The sequence below is a fragment of the Borostomias antarcticus genome (assembly GCF_949987555.1).
Source record: "Borostomias antarcticus genome assembly, chromosome: 9".
NCBI classification, from domain to species: Eukaryota; Metazoa; Chordata; class Actinopteri; order Stomiiformes; family Stomiidae; genus Borostomias; species Borostomias antarcticus.
Window position 1 is genome coordinate 22335516 of NC_140242.1, and position 19545 is coordinate 22355060.

Genomic DNA, 19545 nt, shown 5'->3' on the forward strand with positions numbered 1-19545 from the left:
TTATGTATGCTCCCTTCTCATATTCCTGCGACAAATTAAGTTATAGCTTGTTACTTTTTTATCATTTCAGAACTTCCACTAACCTTCCTCACACCTTTGAGCGATGTACAGGTGTATGAGAAAGATGAGGCAAGGTTTGAGTGTGAGGTGTCAAGGGAGGCCAAGAGCTTCCGCTGGCTCAAGGGATCTCAGGAGTTGAAGGCTGATGATAAGTTTGAGATTACACACCTGGGAAAGATTCACACTCTGGTGGTCAAATCTGCTGCATTTGATGATGAAGCCAAGTATATGTTTGAGGCTGAGGATAAGAGAACAACTGGCAAACTAGTTATCCAAGGTAAAGAATACAAACATTTGATACACAATATGTAAATGAATCAGAGTACAAGTACAATAGAAGTACACTGTGCCTTGTATTAACGTTTTATTTCTTGACAGGTATTCGCCTTGAGTTTGTCAAGCCTATTAAGGATGTTACTGTTAAGGAGCGCGAGACTGCAGAGTTCAGTATTGAACTTTCACATGACAATATCCAGACCACCTGGTACAAAAATGATGTGCGTCTGCATCCCAGCAAAGTTGTGCACATGTCAGATGATGGGAAGGTTCACACCCTGGCCTTCAAGGAGGCGTCTATTGATGACACATCCATGATCAAAGTGGAGGCCATGGGAAAGAGCTCGAAGGCCATGCTTACCGTACTAGGTTAGTGACACTAGATCCCAATAAATACAATACATAAAAATTATGTAAGATAGCAAGATTGAGAAGTCACACAAAATTCAATGTGGTTCATGTTCTTCAACAGAGGGAGAAGCCTACTTCACTACCAAGTTGCAAGACTATACTGCCGTGGAGAAAGATGAAGTGATTATGGTTTGTGAGCTGAGCAAGGCCTCTGCTCAGGTGAAATGGTTCAAAGATGGCCAGGAGGTCATTCCCTCCAAGAATGTGGTCATAAAAGCTGAAGGAAAGAAGCGTATACTCATTGTCAAGAAAGCAGAGAAAGCCAACATTGGAGAATACACCTGTGACTGTGGTTCTGACAAAACCACAGCCAAGCTGAACACTGAAGGTATGGTAACTGTAAAAGTAGTGTTTTGGAATCATATACATATTAGTACAATTCTAGTGTAAGAGTATGAGTACAGTATATTTCTGAAATTAAGGCAAACTAATATCTGTTTCTCCTCTGCAGAGCGTGATATTAAGATCGTCCGTCCCCTGTACAGCGTGGAAGTGACAGAGACTGAGACTGCTCGCTTTGAGACAGAGATCTCCGAGGAGGATGTTCATGGTCACTGGAAGCTGGGAGGAGAGGCTCTGCACCAGTCTCCTGTAAGATTATTAGCAATCAAATAACCAGTTCAACTATTGGGGGTTGAATTAGGTAGATTATACTTGGGATAATTTATTGGTAACAGATATTAAAATCATAAACACTTAATTTTATGTGTTAATTTATGTATTAACTTTCATCTTTAATGCCTTTTGTGCATCCTTCTCCAGGACTGTGAGATAAAGGAGGAAGGCACAAAGCACATGTTGATCATGTACAACATTCGCATGGATCAGGCTGGAGGAGTTGACTTCCAGGCTGCAAATGCTAAATCCAATGCCCAGCTAAGAGTGAAAGGTGAGTTCAGAGCAATAGCTGTGCTGTTGTCAGGCATTAACTTTGATCCCATACATATATAATGGTATTGCAATGATTTAGCTTCCTTTTGAGGCCCTACATGGTTACAAGTTTGATAACATGGGGCCTTTGATTTCCCAAAGTGAAAGAGATGGGTTGGGTAGGAGAGGGCTAGCGGCCAATCAGGTGTTGTCTATTTTAGAAACCGCATACCTTATCTAGAGTGGATGGCTAGTGGTTGGCAGAGCTACCACATGCTGCTGTCCAGAGTTTGCTGCTAACCAAATGCATGAGAACACACTCAGCATGCAAATAAAGTAGGTTACCAAAGACAAGCCCTACTGTACCTGCTTCAGTAGTCCTGGGGTCTCATGGAACGAGTCACTATGGGAGGATGTTTGGTTGAAGAATGACTTTCCACTCAGGAGTGAACTAACAATGGCTTCTCTTGGATCCAAAGCTCGGTCAATTGGCCTTCTGCGTCCTCTCAAGGATGTAACTGTAACGGCTGGGGAGACGGCCACCTTCGACTGTGAGCTGTCATATGAGGGCATTGCTGTAGAATGGTTCCTAGGAGGCACAAAGATGGTAGAGAACGACAGGGTGAGTACAGCAGAGTTTACTGAACATAAGCATCTTCAGCAGGCAGGTTTTACCCATGAGTAAACTAACTCAGCTAATCCATTTCTATTCAATTGTTCTAAAATGACTAATAAAGTAGGCATATGTTCTCAGAATTTCAAAACCAACAGCTGAAATAGTTGTTATCAACATGTTTTCTACATATATGGTCTTAGACACAGTAGAACCCCTATCTGTTTGAGATAACAGTTGTCTTTCCTGTCGTGCCTGCATTTTTCAAAGCTATTTTTAGAACAGTTAGCGTGAGAGTTTGGACACTAAAATGTAGCTCCAGAAGATGGAATAAACTGTAAGTGTAAATTGTTTATAAGTGTATTGATTTCATGCAAACATATGATTTTGCTTTTTTTCAATGTTTTTAATTTATAAAGGTGGTAACCCGCGCTGAGGGTAAAGCTCACACTTTGACTCTCAGAGATGTGAAGATGACAGAGGCTGGTGAGGTACAACTCACTGCCAAGGACTTCAAGACACAAGCCAAACTTATTGTCAATGGTACGTCAGATTCATCCCATGATTATAGAGAATGACATATTCATTCTTGTCCTTGAAATGGATAGGATTTTCTCATTTCAGTTAAAATGTGTTTGTCTACATACATAAGGCATGTTAATCCAGTCATCTGGATAAATGTGTGGTGTAATTTAAGTAATGCTAATTATATGGTATCATGTTATATAGAGCCTCCTGTTGAGTTCACCAAACCTCTAGAGGATCAGACTGTTGAAGAAGAGGCCACTGCTACCTTGGAATGTGAAGTCTCCAGAGAGAATGCTGAGGTCACATGGTTCAGAGATGGACAGGAGATCCGCAAAACTAAGAAATATGAAATGATTGCTGATGGCCACAAGAGAAAACTCATCATTCAAAACTGCACTCCTGATGACTCTAAGACATATATGTGTGATGCAAAGCAATTCAAAACTTCTGCTTTCCTGAGTGTTGAGCGTAAGGAATTATTTCATTGAAAATACATAAATTGGGGTGATTTTCTGATATGATTTGAGGTAACAATATGGTATTTTAATACTTACAGCTCCTCATGTTGAGTTCACCAAACCACTCCATGATGTTGAAGTCAAAGAGAAGGAATCTGCTAGATTTGAGTGTGAGGTGTCTCGTGAGACTGCAAAGGTGAGGACTCACCTTACAGTAATAAGCCAAACACAAAATAATGCCATTACCATGACTTGTGAAAAAAATGAGGGGATGCATTGAAAAGTAATAATATTGTGGTATTCTGTTGAAATAGGTTCGCTGGTTCAAGGATGGCAATGAGATCAGAAAAGGAAAGAAGTATGAGATTATTGCCAAGGGTCTCCAGCGTATTCTTATTATCACAAAGTCAGTCTTTGATGATGAAGCTGAATATGAATGTGATGCAAGGACCTCCAAATCCTCTGGCATGCTGACAGTCATTGGTAAGACTTTATTCATTTTCATTATCAGATGCTCACTGGCACTGTAGACCAATTCAATGACCGCAATCTATTTTCCTTGCAGAGGAAGAGGCTAGGTTCACAAAGAACCTGTCCAATGTGGAAGGAACCGAGACAGATAGCGTGAAAATGATTTGTGAAGTATCAAAACCCAACGCTGAAGTCACCTGGTACAAGGGTGACCAGGAGCTGCCTGAGGGAGGTAGATATGAACATATTGTGGATGGCAGGAGGAGAATACTCATCATACAAGATCTCAAGATGGCTGACGCTGGCGAGTACAACTGCAGACTATATAAATCTAAGACATCTGCTACCTTGACACTAAATGGTAAGGACATGAACTGCAGTACACTATCCAGTTTGTGTGTGTAATGGATTTTAAACTTACAATAACGTTTAAGATTCTGAAAGATACCATCATTGTATTAGCCACCTGAATTTTGAGTGCCAAAAAAACTACTTTGTTCCCTCCAGAACTTGCTGCTGAGTTTATTGCCAGGCCTCAGAGCCAGGAGGTGGTTGAGGGAGAGAAGGCCGAGTTTGTCTGCTCAGTCTCCAAAGACACCTTTGAAGTGAAATGGTTCAGGGGTGACAAGGAGATTGTGGTTGGGGATAAGTATGACATTGTCTGTGATGGAAAGAGAAGAGCCCTTACTGTGAAAAACTGTGAGCCAAAGGATGAAGGAAGCTATGTTGCCTTCATTGGCACCACCAAAGCCTCAGCTGACCTGTTCGTCATTGGTACGTATTGTGTGCAATTTTTGTTTTACTCCATTTGTTCGTATAGCCTACAGTATCTTAGAAAAATATATCATGACGACACTTCTTTCTCCTAACAGAGAAACTCAGGATAATCACACCCATCAAGGATACTCAAGTGAAGGAAGGACAGGAGATTGTCTTTAACTGTGAGGTGAACACTGAGGGAGCCAAAGCTAAGTGGCTGAAGAAAGAGGAGACCATGTTTGAGAGCAGCAGGTACATCATGATCCAAAGAGACAATGTATTTTCTCTGAGGATCAAGGATGCTCAGAAGACAGATGCAGCCGATTACACTATAACACTAACAAACCAGCGTAATGAACAAGCCAGAAGCTCGGCCAGTGCCACTGTGCAGGGTGAGTGCCATTATAACATGGATGTGGGTGAGTAAAAGCATGCTGGTTATTTTTGATAAACATTAATTTGTACTCTTGTTAATTTACAGAGGAGAAACTCAAGTTTATTGAGCCTCTGGAGGATGTTGAAACACAAGAGAAGAAGACCGTCGCCTTCACATGCAGGGTGAACAGACCTGATATCACAATCAAGTGGATGAAGGCGGGCAAGGAGATTACCATGAGCAAGCGCATCCTGTACAGGGTAGACAAAGACAAGCACACACTGACCATCAAGGACTGCACCATGGATGATGAGGGTGAATACACTGCAGTTGCTGGTGATAATAAATGTGCTGCTGAGCTGATCATCAGTGAGGCACCTACAGACTTCTCCACACAACTCAAAGACCAGACCATCACTGAGTTTGAGGATGCTGAATTCACTTGCAAGTTGTCTAAAGAAAAGGCTGCTGTGAAGTGGTACAGGAATGGACGTGAGATCAGAGAAGGACCCAGGTACTGTAGAAATAATATACTAAGTGACTAGTTATTTGTTCAAAAGATTAAAGGTGCAGTAGGTGGTTTGCCTCAGAAGCACTTTTTGTTATATATATTTTTAGATTCTCATTACATCCTCACAACAATCAATAAATGAAGTGCTCTGACACAAAATAAATTAAATCCATAATCTGTGGAAGTCTGCAGGACGGTAATAAGTGCATCCAATCATTTTGAGTTGCTAACTTGAAATGATTGGATGGCTTACCTGTATGTTAATCTACATACCTGCCTAGCAAGTGTTATTTGTTTCCCCCAAGTTTGGAGGAGTGGCTTTGGAGGTAGTCCTGAAGGGAGGGTTGGGGATTTTGTCGATTGCGTTTTTCAAAATTGTTAGTTTTTCCTAAGTCTCACAGGAAATCACAAACTGCATACTGCACCTTTAAGTTGTGGAATGGTTTGTAATTGCACATCAAGTGAGTTGAACGTGTTACAATGTTATGCTGTTCCTGTCTCAACAGATACAAGTTTGAGAAAGATGGCAAGATTCACAAACTGCACATCAAGGAGTGTAGACCAGACGATGAGTGTGAATATGCCTGCGGTTTGGAGGATAGGCGATCCAGGGCCAGGCTCTTTGTTGAAGGCAAGTTCTAAATTAATGTGTTCCAGTTGAACAGCATGACTGTATTCAAGACACTCTTTGTACTGATTTTATAATGAATGCTTCTTCACAGAGACTACTGTTGAGATCATCAGACCACCAACAGATGTGTTTGAGCCTCCAGGTTCAGATGTTGTGTTTGAGGTGGAGCTCAACAAAGACAGAGTTGAGGTCAAATGGATGAGGAATAATATGATCATTGTCCAGGGAGACAAGTACCAGATGATAAGCGAAGGCAAGATCCACAGACTGCAGGTGTGTGAGATCAGGCCTCGCGACCAGGGAGAGTACAGAATCGTAGCTAAAGAGAAGGATGCAAGAGCCAAGCTGGAGCTGGCAGGTATGTATGCTGCATAATATATATTCTATATGTGTGTTTGCTGTGTTTGGTCGGTGTTATATATTCAGATTTATCAATTCTCTATTTCAGCTGTGCCAAAGATCAAGACCACAGACCAGAACTTGGTGACTGACGCTGGAAAACCTTTCATCATGACAATTCCCTATGATGCCTATCCTCGTGCAGAGGCTGAGTGGTTCTACGATAATGTCAGTCTGCCCATGCAGAACATTGACACCTCCACAGACAGGACAGAGTACAGATTGAAGAGCCCTAATAAGAACGACCAGGGAAGGTATAAGATTGTCATAAAGAACAAACACGGACAGGGAGAGGCATTCATCAATCTGGATGTCATTGGTAAGTCTGAAGGTTCTCATTAAGTCTGAGTGTCAAATGCTGCACTTAAGGAATAGCGTACTCAATAAATACCTTTATTTAAACTGATTTACCCTTACTTGGACTACTGCGTATTACATCAGTCAGCTGGCCTCTTAACTTAATTGGATAGATCATTCTAAAGAAAGAAGTTACCTAATAAAGTGTTTGTGAATGGCAGATGTCCCTGGACCCGTGAAGAACCTGAAGGTGGTTGACACTGCTGACGGGGAGGTTTGTCTGGCCTGGGATGAACCAGAGATTGACGGTGGCAGCAAGATCATCGCCTATGTGGTGGAGAGACGTGACATCAAGCGCAAGACGTGGAGTGTGTCCACAGATCGTTGTGACATTCCAGAATACTGTGTCAGTGGACTCCAGAGGGATTCTATGTATTTATTCCGCGTCTGTGCTCGCAACAGAGTGGGCAGTGGCCAGACTGTTAAGACAGACACAGCTGTCCAAGCAAAGAATAAGTTTGGTAAGCATCGAACATGTTCATATTCCAGAATACATAAAATAATAAAATAGGCCCACTTAATATTGTGAATACAATATTATGACCATGAGAGGAACTAAACTGCATCTCCAACACTGATGCTGTATCTCCAACAGATGTGCCCGAGGCTCCAGAGAATGTGATGGTCGGAGTGGTAAACAGGTTTGGTGCAACAGTTACCTGGAAACCTCCACTTTCGGACGGTGGATCTGAGGTCACTTCCTACATCATTGAGCTCCGTGACAGAACCTCTGTGAAATGGGATGTAGCTATGATCTGCAAGGCTGAGGACCGGTCTGTCACTCTAAACGATGTGGTTGAAAACAAGGAATACATATTCAGAGTCAAGGCTGAAAACAAGGCCGGTATTGGCAAGCCAAGTGCTGCCACAGATCCAGTCAAGATCATGGACCCCATTGGTAAGTTACATGAAGGTTTTCTAACCTAAGTACCCAAGTAAATGCATAGCCTACTGTTGATCACTTTAAAATCATTTACATTCTACTTACAGAGAGGCCCAGCCCGCCACAGAACTTCATCTACACTGATCCAACCAAGAACTCTGTTCAGCTTTCCTGGGAGACTCCGGCCAGCAATGGAGGCAGCATGATCACAGGCTACATCATTGAGAAGTGTGAGGATGGCACAGACAAGTGGCTCAGATGCAATGCCAGACTCTGCCAGGACCTGTGCTACAAGGTACACACTTTGACTGTCATTCAGTTAATTCTGATTACGTTCTAATCATGTTATATTATAAACAACTAACATAATTGTTGGTGTTGATATAGGTGACTGGTCTGAAGCATGGTCAAAAGTACCACTATAGAGTGTCTGCTGAGAATGCAGCCGGAGTCTCTAATCCATCTGAGAAGTTTGGACCTCTCTTGGCCGACGATACACACGGTATATTATTCATTGATTTACACACTATTCTTTAGTGCAACTATCCTCCAAACTAACACAACATAAACTGGATATCTATTTGTTAGGCAAGAGTGGTAACAATAACTTTGTGGTTATCATTTCAGTTTCCCCTTCCATGGATCTCAGTGCATTCAAAAATGGCCTGGAGGTCATTGTTCCTCAAGCCCTCACAATCCGTGTCCCTATCTCTGGATATCCAACGGCCAAAGCAAAATGGAGCTTTGGAGATAAGGAGCTGACCACTGGTGACCGTGTGTCCATGGTTACAAAGAGCACCTTCACAGAACTGGTCGTCACCCCAAGTGTGCGTCCAGATAAGGGCACATATACTCTCCACTTGGAGAACAATGTGTCCTCTGTCTCAGGAGAGATTGAAGTCAATGTCATTGGTAAGAACCCCTCTAATGAAAATATTAACTTGTCTTCACTAACTGCAAGAGTGAGAAACAAACCTACTCCCCTCTCATTGTGCTATAGCTCTAGTGTTGTACGCTGACTGTTCGCTTTACTTGTTTAGCGTCCCCGAGTGCCCCCAAAGACTTCAAGGTTTCAGAGGTTACAAGACACCATGTGCATCTGATGTGGGAGGCACCAGAACATGATGGAGGAAGTCCAGTCATTGGATACCAGATTGAAAAGCGTGAGGTGTCTCGAAAGACTTGGGTCAAGGTATGTGATATTATGTGATCGTCATTACATAAAATCTTATAGCTAATTCTGACTGATCACGGATAACAACTAGACCATCAGACTTTCCATGAAAATAACATATGAATCACTTCACATTGATACAGACATCTATTGAGTTTCCTACTGTGATTACCTTTTCAGGTTGCCACAAATGTAATGGATCTGGAGTACACTGTCTCAGATGTCATTGAAGGCAAGGAGTATCTGTTCAGTGTTGCTGCCTGCAACAAATGTGGCCCAGGGGAGCCTGCCTACATAGATGAGCCAGTCAATGTGTCCTCTCCTGCCAGTGAGTATTTCTGTGAGACAGAGCAGTGACACATTAATTCAAAATTCAACCATAGTACAAACAATCTGCCCATGCATCAATAAAGAAACATGAATCATTTTTGTTCAGCCGTGCCAGACCCTCCTGAGAACCTGAAATGGAGGGACAAAACAGCCAAAGGTATCTTCTTGTACTGGGAGCCACCTAAGTACGACGGCGGCGCAAGCATCAAGGGCTATGTTGTTGATAAATGTCAGCGTGGCACAGACAAATGGGAACCTTGTGGAGACCCCCTGCCTGAGCTCAAGTAAGATATTCTACATCAGTTTATTTCTATTCATATTTAAAGCCTTTCAATGATAACGATTTGTAACGGAGAGTTAGAAATAGCATGTTTTCTTTGTGTACATTCTCCAGATTCCAGGTGACTGGTTTGACTGAAGGACAGTGGTATGCCTACCGTGTGAGAGCAATCAACAGACTGGGGGCCGGCAAACCCTGCAGGGCTACGGATGAGATCCTCGCTGTGGATCCTAAAGGCAAGATATAACTTCAAAATGCCCCTGTGTACAATTCTTCACTTTTTACACAATAACATACTCACTAGTTTTACATTTAATCAAAACAGAGCCTCCAGAGATTCAGCTGGATGTGAAGCTGCTGGCTGGACTGACTGCCAGGGCAGGAACAAAGATTGAGCTTCCTGCTGATGTGCTTGGAAAGCCAGCACCTAAAGTGAAATGGACCAAGGCTGACCTGGTCCTGAAGGCAGATGACAGAGTGTCCATTGATGACAAGCCTGGTCACTCCACACTTTCCATTGCTGCAACCACAAGAGAAGACACAGCCACCTACATCATTGAAGCTGTCAACAGCAGTGGTCGTGCAACTGCTACCGTTGATGTCAACATTCTTGGTACTATATCTTTTTATGTGTGTTTAGACAAGGTACAAGGGACAAAACATGTTTTACAGATGAATCATTAATTTTTGATTGTAATATCACCCAACAGATAAGCCAGGTCCTCCTGCTGCCTTCGATATCTCTGAGATTACTAATGAATCCTGTTTCCTGGCCTGGAACCCTCCAAGAGATGATGGTGGTTCAGTGATTACCAACTACATTGTTGAGAAACGCCCCATTGAGAAAGAAGAGTGGGTGAAGTTGTCTTCCACTGTGAAGCATACCACTTTCAAAGCCCTCAAGCTCACTCCTCTGAAGGAGTATGTCTTCAGAATTCAGGCTGAGAACCAGTACGGCATCGGTGTCCCTGCCGAGCATGTACCAATAATCGCCAAATACTCCTTTGGTACATAATTTACTATCTTAAAGATATAATTGTAATATTGTATGAATCAATCCATTGCACAATGTACTCATTGTGTAATCCTAGGTTGTTGTTGTTGAAGGTCAATAACTATATGTGGTCATTTTAGATCCTCCTGGTGCTCCAACAAGAGTGCAGCCCTCTGATATTGCCATGGACTCCCTGACTCTGACCTGGTTTGAGCCAGATGAGGACGGTGGTAGTCCCATCACTGGCTACTGGGTGGAGAAGTTTGACCCAGAAAATGACAAATGGATCAGATGCAACAAGCTGCCTATTAGGGACACCACCTTCAGGTAGGTCTAGCGTCTAGCTTGGCAGAGCACGGTAATTAGTATAATCTTTTCACAATCTGACCAAGTTTTGCTTTTTAATATTCTGATTTTAGGGTGAAGGGGCTGCCTACTAAGAAGAAGTACAAGTTCCGTGTCTTGGCAGAAAATCTTGCAGGACCAGGAAAACCAAGTTCTGAGACCGATCCAATCTTGGTTAAAGATCCAATTGGTATGTGATTGATTGTTAAGCTACAACAAAATGTAAGAAAACTAGATTTCTTGAATCTCATAAACCAGCCATCACCAACAGGCGGACCGCAGTCCGGATCCGGACCCAGAAGCCATTCAATCCGGACTGCGTCTATAACCCGATAAATCAATGAGAATTTCTCCCTTTTGACAGAGCGTAGGCAACTAGTTTGAGCCTGTGCAGCCTTTCTAGTATATTACGGCATTTGTTTACTATCTCGCGTGTCTCTAGCCAATCGAATCTGCGTGTTCATTGGCTGATGTCAACCAGTTAACGTTACTGTAATCAAAGCGATTCCTTACTAACATTAGTTGGAGTTGGACACTGCATGACCAGAGAAACGTAACGACAAACGAAGAGGGAAGTGAGATACTACAAGACAGAAGTAACGTTAGCCTATACATGCCGTCCTCTAAAATAAGAAAAAAAGAAGTTGAAAATAGGGCGTTCCATCAAGAATGGACCGGGTTGTATATATTAATTCGCACCGCGGGTAGCTCTAAACCTGTTTGTCTCATATATTTCAAAAGCTAGGCTACATTGTTTTTAAATGTAAACCTCATTTTATTCAAGTTTATAGTAGCCTACTTTTTATTAATAATCCATCCTAAATGTGAAATCCCTCTTAAATGTGAAGTGTTAATAAACAGGCGTATTTCACAGTAACAAACTTGCTGCTATATACTAATTTGATAGGAATATGCAAGGAAACAAATCTGTGTTGAGGGCATAAAAAACGCACGCATCACCACCACACCCTGGCTTGAGGCCACTTTGTCAAAATTGACCTCTTAGAACTTTACTTGATTACCCCTGTCATAAACCTATGTTTTGTTCAAGATCCTCCATGGGCCCCTGGTAAACCATACATCAGAGACATTGCCAAGACTTCAGCCTTCCTACAGTGGACCAGGCCTGAGCACGATGGTGGGGCCAAGATTGAGTCCTACATCATTGAGCTCCAGAAGACTGGAACTGAGGAATGGGTCCGCGTGGCCGAGGATATCCCCATGACAGAGCACTCCCTGAAGGGGCTGATGGAGAAGCAGGAGTACTCCTTCAGAGTCAAGGCTGTCAACATGGCTGGAGAGAGTGAACCTAGTGACCCAAGCGATCCTGTGGTCTGCAAGGAGAGACTCTGTAAGTCAGGACTCCCATGCTTATTATCAAAGGGATGGGTCACTTAATATCATCATTGCCCATGTGCTTAGTGTATATTATACTTTTTTGAGAGACATATAAATTATTGTTTGATGTAACCTTGACTTGTGGCTTTTTTAATCTCATAGATCCTCCATCACCTCCTTGCTGGCTTGAGGTGACCAACATTACTAAGATCAACGCTAACCTCAAATGGACAGCTCCGGACAATGATGGTGGTTCTCCAATCACCAACTACATCGTTGAGAAGAGGGATGTCAGACGCAAGGCCTGGCAGGCAGTGGACACCACTGTGAAGGAGACCAAGTACACAGTGACTCCTCTCAACGAGGGCTCCCTTTACGTGTTCCGTGTGGCTGCTGAGAACGCCGTCGGACAAAGTGACTTCTGTGAACTGGAGGATGCTGTTCTGGCTAAAGACACCTTCAGTAAGCTCCCATCCTGATTATCTTATTGAGAAAAAAGTTCCACCATTTAATTTAAATATGAGACTGATGTCTTGTCTTTTTCCAGCCACTCCTGGGCCACCATATGCCTTGACTGTGGTGGAGGTCTCAAAGAGACACGTTGAACTGAAATGGGAGCCTCCAAAAAGTAATGGTGGAAGACCCATTACAAAGTAAGTGAATTGTATTGTTAAGACTGGCTTTCAGAATAGTACTCATGTTCATTTCAAAATGCTTGATGATATTCATCCTTTATTTATAGGTATGTCATTGAGAAGAAAGAGAAGCTGGGAAGCCGCTGGGTGAAGTCTGGCAAGACCCCAGAAGCTGAGTGCAAGTACAGAGTGACTGATGTGGATGAAGGATCTGAGGTTCAGTTCCAAGTCCGTGCTGAGAATGAGGCTGGTGTGGGACATCCAAGTGAACCCACTGAGTTCCTCACTATTGAAGATCCCACAAGTAAGTTATGTCATACTGTGATTTTGAACACCTGATTACTGCAAGAATAATAGCTCTTGGCAACAAAATGAATACATGTATTTTTCTCCCAGGTCCACCATCTCCTCCTCTTGATCTGGTCATTCCTGATGCCAGCAGAGAGCATATCTCCATTACCTGGAAGGTCCCAGCAAAGAATGGTGGCAGCCATATCACTGGCTACCATGTTGAGATCGCTGAGGCCAGCACTGAGAAGTGGATGAGGGTCAATTCTCGTCCAATCAAGGAGCTTAAGTTCAAGGTAGAGGAGGGTATTATCCCTGAGAAACAGTATGTCCTAAGGGTGCGCGCCATCAACGCTATTGGTGTCAGCGATCCATCAGCAATCTCTGACAAGGTGTTCGCCAAGGATCCTGACTGTAAGTATTCTAATGTCCCTATGTGTAAAACAAACAGTCTGCTATTTTGCAATTTATTGAAAATGTCTGAAACATGTATCTTCTCTCTCAGGTATTCCTACTATGGATCTGCAAACCCAAGACATAGTGGTTGTTGAGGGTGAGAAACTGCACATCAAAATCCCCTACAGAGCCATTCCCAAACCAAAAATGGTGTGGCAGAAGGATACAGTAGAGTGCAAGGCTGATGACAGACTCACCATGGTCTGTGAGCTCAACAGTGTTCACTTGGAGCTATTGAAGTGTGTGCATGCTGATGCCGGTGTGTACAACGTCACTCTGGAGAACTCTCTTGGAGCAGCCACAGGAACTGTCAACGTTAAAGTCATTGGTAAGATGCTCGAGCTGGTATTTATTTCCATCACTCAGTAGTAAGACTTAACATACTGTTGGTCTACAGTACAATGTTCCTGGTTTAGAAGTTAATCAATTGACTATAACATTTACTCCATTGATACAGGTCTCCCTGGCCAATGCAAGGACATCACTGCTGCTGAAATAACCAGTAGCTCCTGCAAGATCTCATGGGAGGCTCCAGAGAATGATGGAGGTAGCCCAATTCTCAGCTATGTTCTGGAGCGCAGAGAGGCCTCCAAGAAGACCTACATGCCTGTGATGTCAGGAGAGAATGTTTTGACACGGCAGTTGAAGGATCTTTTCCTCAACTGCGAGTATCACTTCCGGGTGAAGGCTGTCAACAAGATTGGATCTGGAGAATACCTGGATCTTCGCAACCCAGTCATCACTGAAGAAGTGAAGCGTAAGTTTTATAGACAAGGTCTTCACATTGATTTTAACATTTGCCTCTATTGAGTGATTCTGGTTGAGATTGATTGTTGATCCCCCATTAATATTTCCACTGAACCCCAACTTATGTACAAGCTTATCAATACACATATTCACTTATCTACTGCTCACGTTCCCCCATTATCTTTATTCCTGGCAATATACTACTGTACATGCAAGTTAGTTAACCTTATTGAGTCCTTAGCTAATTGCTTGCAACAATGTCTTGATGATTTTTTTTTATTTTTTTATTATCTTACAGAGAAGCCAGATCCACCAATTGATGTTGAGGCGCATAAGCCAACCTCTAAGTCCATTACTGTGACCTGGAAAGCACCAGCATATGATGGTGGATGTGTTATCACTGGCTATATTCTGGAGAAGATTGAGAAGGAGGGTGAAAGATTCCAGAGAGTCAACCCGTCCTTGGTTCCTGGTTTCTCCTATGTAGTAGCAGACCTGACTGAAGGGCAGGAGTACCAGTTCCGCGTCAGGGCTGAGAACGCTGCAGGTGTTAGTGAACCATCTCGCAGCACTCCACTGATTAGTGCTTCTGATGCAGTTGGTAAGAATAGGTTTTATCAACCATATTAACTGACCTCATAAGAGGTGTTAGAACCCTGTGTAGACTTGATATCCTATCCAACATCGGACATAACTTTTTTTTTCAGATCCTCCCAAGGTCACCCTCCATGCACGCCTACAGTCTGGCCTGTGCATCAAGAAGGGAAAGGAAATCTGCCTGGATGCCCTAATCTCTGGCTCACCTTACCCCACGGTGACCTGGCTGAGGAATAACGCCGACGTAACGCAGCCAGTCAAGAAAGAGCCAGAAACTTTGAAGAAGAAGAAGGTCAAGGGTAAGGCCTCTGTGCCTGAACCTGAGGTGGTGTTTGTAAGTCCACTCCTGGAGCGCCTCTCCTTTGACCAGAGCAAGAGGGGCGAGACCGGCCTGATGGTGCGTGACTCTATCAGAGATGACCACGGCCTTTTCACCATCCAGGTGCAGAATCCCCATGGCGTTGCAACTGCCTCTTGTGTGGTTAATGTTATGGGTAAGCCAAAGCTTTTTTCAGCTATTGTGACAGATGTGTAGTAATTGAAAGTTGCAGTTAGCTACTTGTATCAGTAACAAGTTGAGAGAATGGAGCAAATTCAGTCATGTGCTTCCTTTCACACTGGCCTTCATGTGATGTCTAGACAAACCTGGACCTCCAGTGAACTTCACTTTTGATGAGATGAGGAGCACCTCTGTGGTCTGCTCGTGGGAGCCTCCTCTGGATGATGGTGGCAGCGAGATCTTGAACTATATCCTGGAGAAGAAGGACAACAAAAATGATGAGATTGGCTGGATCACAGTGACTTCGACCCTCAGGGGCTGCAGTTACCCTGTGACCAAACTAATTGAAGGAAAGGAATACATCTTCCGTGTCACTGCTGAAAACAAATGTGGCTGTGGACCTTCATGTGTCTCTGACCCACTTATTGCCAAGAATCAATTTGGTAAGTAGGCATACAATGAAAAGACTTTAATTCTTTCTCACTCTTGGTAAACGTAATCTGACAATGTCAAAATTGCCCTGTATCTTTCCCTCAGACCCACCTGATGCACCAAATATGCCCAGGATTGGAGAGGTCACTGCCAACAGTATCCACATATCCTGGCATGAGCCCAAAGATAACGGCAGCCCCATCCTGGGCTACTGGATCGAGAGGAAAGAGATAAGCAGCAAGCATTGGACCAGGGTCAACGCTAACCTGCTCAACTCTTTGGAGGTCAAGGTTCGTGGGCTCATGGAGGGCCTGACCTACATCTTCAGAGTTTGTGCTGAGAACCTGGCAGGCCCTGGGACCTTCAGTGTCCCAACAGATCCTCAGATTGCCCAAGACCCCATCTGTAAGTCTGAATACATCACAATCACTACAGATAAGAGAACAAACTGCAGCCTCATGATGAGTATTAACATGTATCATGATCTCTCCTACAGTGCCACCTGGTCCACCGATTCCTAGAATCCTTGACACTGGTGCAACCTCCATCTATGTGGCCTGGAATCCTCCATTGTACAATGGGGGAGGAGACATCCTTGGGTACCATGTTGAGAAGGTCCTAGCTGGAGAGAAGGACTGGACACGCAGCACAGAGTTCAGGTGCAAGGATCTCAAGTATACTGTAACTGGGCTCACAGAGGGCGCTGACTACCTAGTACGTGTCATTGCTGTTAATGATGCTGGACCTGGAGTACCAGGCATGACTGAGCCTGTCACAGTGAAAGAACCTCAAGGTATAAATTATCACTCAAATATATCACAACAAAAGAAGAATGTGGTCTAACATGACAGACCCGATAGCTTACTCATTATATCTTTCTTGTCCCTCAGAACCTCCCATTGTTGATTTCGATGCCTCTGTGAAGAACGGAGTGATAATCCGAGCTGGAGAGATCCTGCGTCTCCCAGCTATTGTGACTGGCAGACCTCAGCCAGAGGTGAAATGGACTAAGGATGAGGGTGAAACCGACAAGGAGAGAGTCGTCATTGAGACGGAAGGAAAGAACAGTTTTCTCTTTATCAAGCACGCCTTAAGAAGCGACCATGGAAAGTACCAGATCTCTGGAACAAACAACAGTGGAACTAAGGCTGCTGTCACTAGAGTTGATGTAATGGGTGAGTATACTGTACACACAATAGATTGTTGTCAAAGTCATAGTCCTGAGGTTTGTTATTCTCTTGATATTCTAAAATATTTGATCTGATATATATATATATATATATATATTTTTTTTTATAGATGTTCCTGGGCCTGTGGTTGATCTGAAGACTACTGTTGTTACCAAGAGGAACATTGGCCTGAGCTGGGCTGACCCTGCAGATAATGGTGGCAGTGATGTCATTGGCTATGTGGTTGAGAGGAAGGATGCTAAGATGAAACTCTTCAGACAGCCTATCGAGATTGCAGGGTCCAAGTGTGATATTTCAGGTCTGCTTGATGGTGAAGAGTATATGTTCCGTGTTGTGGCAAGGAACAAGTACGGTCTTGGAGCCCCATCCGACCTAGGACCGATACTTGCTGCGGATCCCAAAGGTATAAAGGGAGATTAATATGACAACAGATAACCGAAAAGTATGACTAAAGTGATGATGGACAGGACATTATAATAAGAAGTGTATCTCTTCACATTACAGGCACCCCCTCTGCTCCAGATAAACTGCATTACACAGAGAGGACCAAGACAACCATCACTCTTTCCTGGACACCCCCGCGTACTGATGGAGGCAGCCCTATCAGGGGTTACTACATTGAGAAGATGAGGGAAGATGGAACTGAGTTTGAAGTTGCCAACCGTCAGATCATCACAGGAACGACTGCAACCATTGAGAGCCTCTCTGAGAACATGTTGTATCAGTTCCGTGTGAAGGCTGTGAATGAAGTTGGAGATGGGGAGCCCTCAAAGCCAATTAGCGCAAACATTCAGGATGATGAAGGTACATAATACCCTTAAATCTTGCAATAAATCAATACTATGTGAGTTTAGGGGTTTTTGGGTTGAGAACATTCTTAAAAGGCATCACTTCCATTGAAACACTTTTCTATATAATTTAGCATTGCATGGTGATAGAGTTCATATCAATTGTTTTATTGCAGAGGCGCCAAAGGTGACAATGCTGAAACAGTTCAAGAGAAATGCCATCTTTGTCAAGACGGGCGCGGCCATTGAGATCCCTGCTGAGGTGACTGGCCTTCCCATGCCAGTGCTCCAGTGGTCTAAGGATGGGGTGGTTATTGAGAAGCCCACCGAGACTTTGCTGATGGAGTCAGAGGAGGTCAGCAGAACTAAAGTCACCACCAAGATCAGCATCCCCGAGACCATCAGACAAGACACAGGCTACTACAAGATCACTGGCACCAACTGTCATGGATCAGCCCACCACACCATCAGAGTGGAGATCCTAGGTAAGTGTTCTCGCAATCACTCATCTTTTAGCAAACATAAGCATCATTCAGAAAGTTGTTAAATAGAAATGTAAGTAATACCTCATGCTTTCTGTGCTTCTACAGACCGTCCTCTTCCACCACAGAACATTGTGGTTTCTGATATCAAGTCTGAATCCTGCTATCTCACCTGGGATGCCCCTGAAGACAATGGAGGCAGCGAGATCACAAACTACATTATTGAGAGGAGGGATGCAAGCAAGAAAAAGTCTGACTTTGAACATCTGACTTGCAACATCATTGACAGAAGATATGGGGTTAGTGAAATGTACAGTCTGACATTAAAGAGAAATATTGATCAAAGAGAATGATAACAATATGATAACTGGACAATTACTTTATGCCCTCTAGGTCTACAAGCTGGACACCTACGGAACATTCCAGTTCAGAATCAAAGCCGAAAACAAGTTTGGAATCAGTGATGGTTGCGATTCTGAGAAAGTCACCCTCAAGGATCCATTTGGTCTTCCTGGTCCACCTCGGAACCCCAAGATTATTGCACACACCTCCTCCTCCATGCTGGTGACCTGGGAGCCCCCTGCAGATAATGGTGGTTCCACTATCACTGGCTACTGGCTGGAGAAGAGGGAGAGGGGAGCTGTGTACTGGAATCGTGTCAACAGAGCTCCAGTCACCAAGCCTGCAGTCAAGGGTCTGGAGTACAACGTCCTCCACCTAATTGAAGGGGCCGAGTACAAGTTCAGAGTGATGGCCAGCAATGCTGCAGGACTTGGACCACCTAGCGAGGCAACTGAGTGTGTCTCCGCTGTTGATTCATGCAGTAAGTAGTACTTCCAAAGAATCAGATGTATCATGGGAATATAATTTCAGATCTGATATATCATCATCAATATCATATCATTACAACTTTCATCAATCTCTTGATTAACACGAGTGTAACCTTTCCTTTCATGTTTTCAGACCTCCCAAGTGCACCCTCTTGCCCAGTAGTGAAAGATAAAACCAAGAGCAGTGTCACTCTTACTTGGAGCCCACCAGAGAAAGATGGAGGAAGTCCCATCAAGGGTTACATCATTGAGGTCCATGAGGAGGGCTCTCCCGATTGGAGAAGAGTGAACACACCAGAAAAGCTGCACCCTGGCACCGAGTTTACAGTCCCAGATCTCAAAGAAAACACTAAGTGCAAGTTCAGAATCGTTGCTGTCAATGGAGTTGGAGAGTCCGAGCCCAGTTCATGTACCAATGACACCATCATTCAGGATATCTTATGTAAGACTGAGTCATCTGACACTACAATGTACATGATAGGGAACCAACATATAATATACAGCTGATGTCTGAAAAGTCTACAAGCAACACAACAC

At 43.6% G+C, this 19545-nt stretch overlaps 1 protein-coding gene across 1 annotated transcript in view; it reads left to right on the plus strand.

Annotated features, from left to right (window-relative positions):
* ttn.1 (titin, tandem duplicate 1) overlaps positions 1-19545 on the plus strand; it is a gene marked incomplete at its 3' end in the record, with an annotated part of 89028 nt that overhangs the window by 5181 nt on the left and 64302 nt on the right. The window contains exons 13-61 of the mRNA XM_084442757.1: positions 71-337; positions 439-705; positions 809-1075; positions 1199-1338; positions 1510-1636; positions 2097-2239; positions 2650-2773; positions 2960-3226; positions 3315-3412; positions 3531-3699; positions 3782-4048; positions 4195-4461; positions 4560-4838; positions 4928-5336; positions 5840-5964; positions 6056-6322; positions 6413-6682; positions 6882-7181; positions 7316-7618; positions 7711-7898; positions 7991-8105; positions 8231-8515; positions 8644-8795; positions 8958-9105; positions 9214-9391; positions 9502-9623; positions 9713-10000; positions 10098-10394; positions 10522-10708; positions 10801-10916; positions 11778-12077; positions 12227-12526; positions 12612-12717; positions 12807-13003; positions 13096-13401; positions 13493-13771; positions 13901-14200; positions 14489-14791; positions 14898-15281; positions 15427-15729; positions 15824-16123; positions 16215-16511; positions 16609-16893; positions 17018-17311; positions 17413-17712; positions 17873-18181; positions 18287-18477; positions 18572-19001; positions 19142-19450. Coding sequence (XP_084298883.1) covers positions 71-337; positions 439-705; positions 809-1075; positions 1199-1338; positions 1510-1636; positions 2097-2239; positions 2650-2773; positions 2960-3226; positions 3315-3412; positions 3531-3699; positions 3782-4048; positions 4195-4461; positions 4560-4838; positions 4928-5336; positions 5840-5964; positions 6056-6322; positions 6413-6682; positions 6882-7181; positions 7316-7618; positions 7711-7898; positions 7991-8105; positions 8231-8515; positions 8644-8795; positions 8958-9105; positions 9214-9391; positions 9502-9623; positions 9713-10000; positions 10098-10394; positions 10522-10708; positions 10801-10916; positions 11778-12077; positions 12227-12526; positions 12612-12717; positions 12807-13003; positions 13096-13401; positions 13493-13771; positions 13901-14200; positions 14489-14791; positions 14898-15281; positions 15427-15729; positions 15824-16123; positions 16215-16511; positions 16609-16893; positions 17018-17311; positions 17413-17712; positions 17873-18181; positions 18287-18477; positions 18572-19001; positions 19142-19450 — 11925 coding nt within the window. The remainder of the gene's footprint in view (positions 1-70; positions 338-438; positions 706-808; positions 1076-1198; positions 1339-1509; positions 1637-2096; positions 2240-2649; positions 2774-2959; positions 3227-3314; positions 3413-3530; positions 3700-3781; positions 4049-4194; positions 4462-4559; positions 4839-4927; positions 5337-5839; positions 5965-6055; positions 6323-6412; positions 6683-6881; positions 7182-7315; positions 7619-7710; positions 7899-7990; positions 8106-8230; positions 8516-8643; positions 8796-8957; positions 9106-9213; positions 9392-9501; positions 9624-9712; positions 10001-10097; positions 10395-10521; positions 10709-10800; positions 10917-11777; positions 12078-12226; positions 12527-12611; positions 12718-12806; positions 13004-13095; positions 13402-13492; positions 13772-13900; positions 14201-14488; positions 14792-14897; positions 15282-15426; positions 15730-15823; positions 16124-16214; positions 16512-16608; positions 16894-17017; positions 17312-17412; positions 17713-17872; positions 18182-18286; positions 18478-18571; positions 19002-19141; positions 19451-19545) is intronic.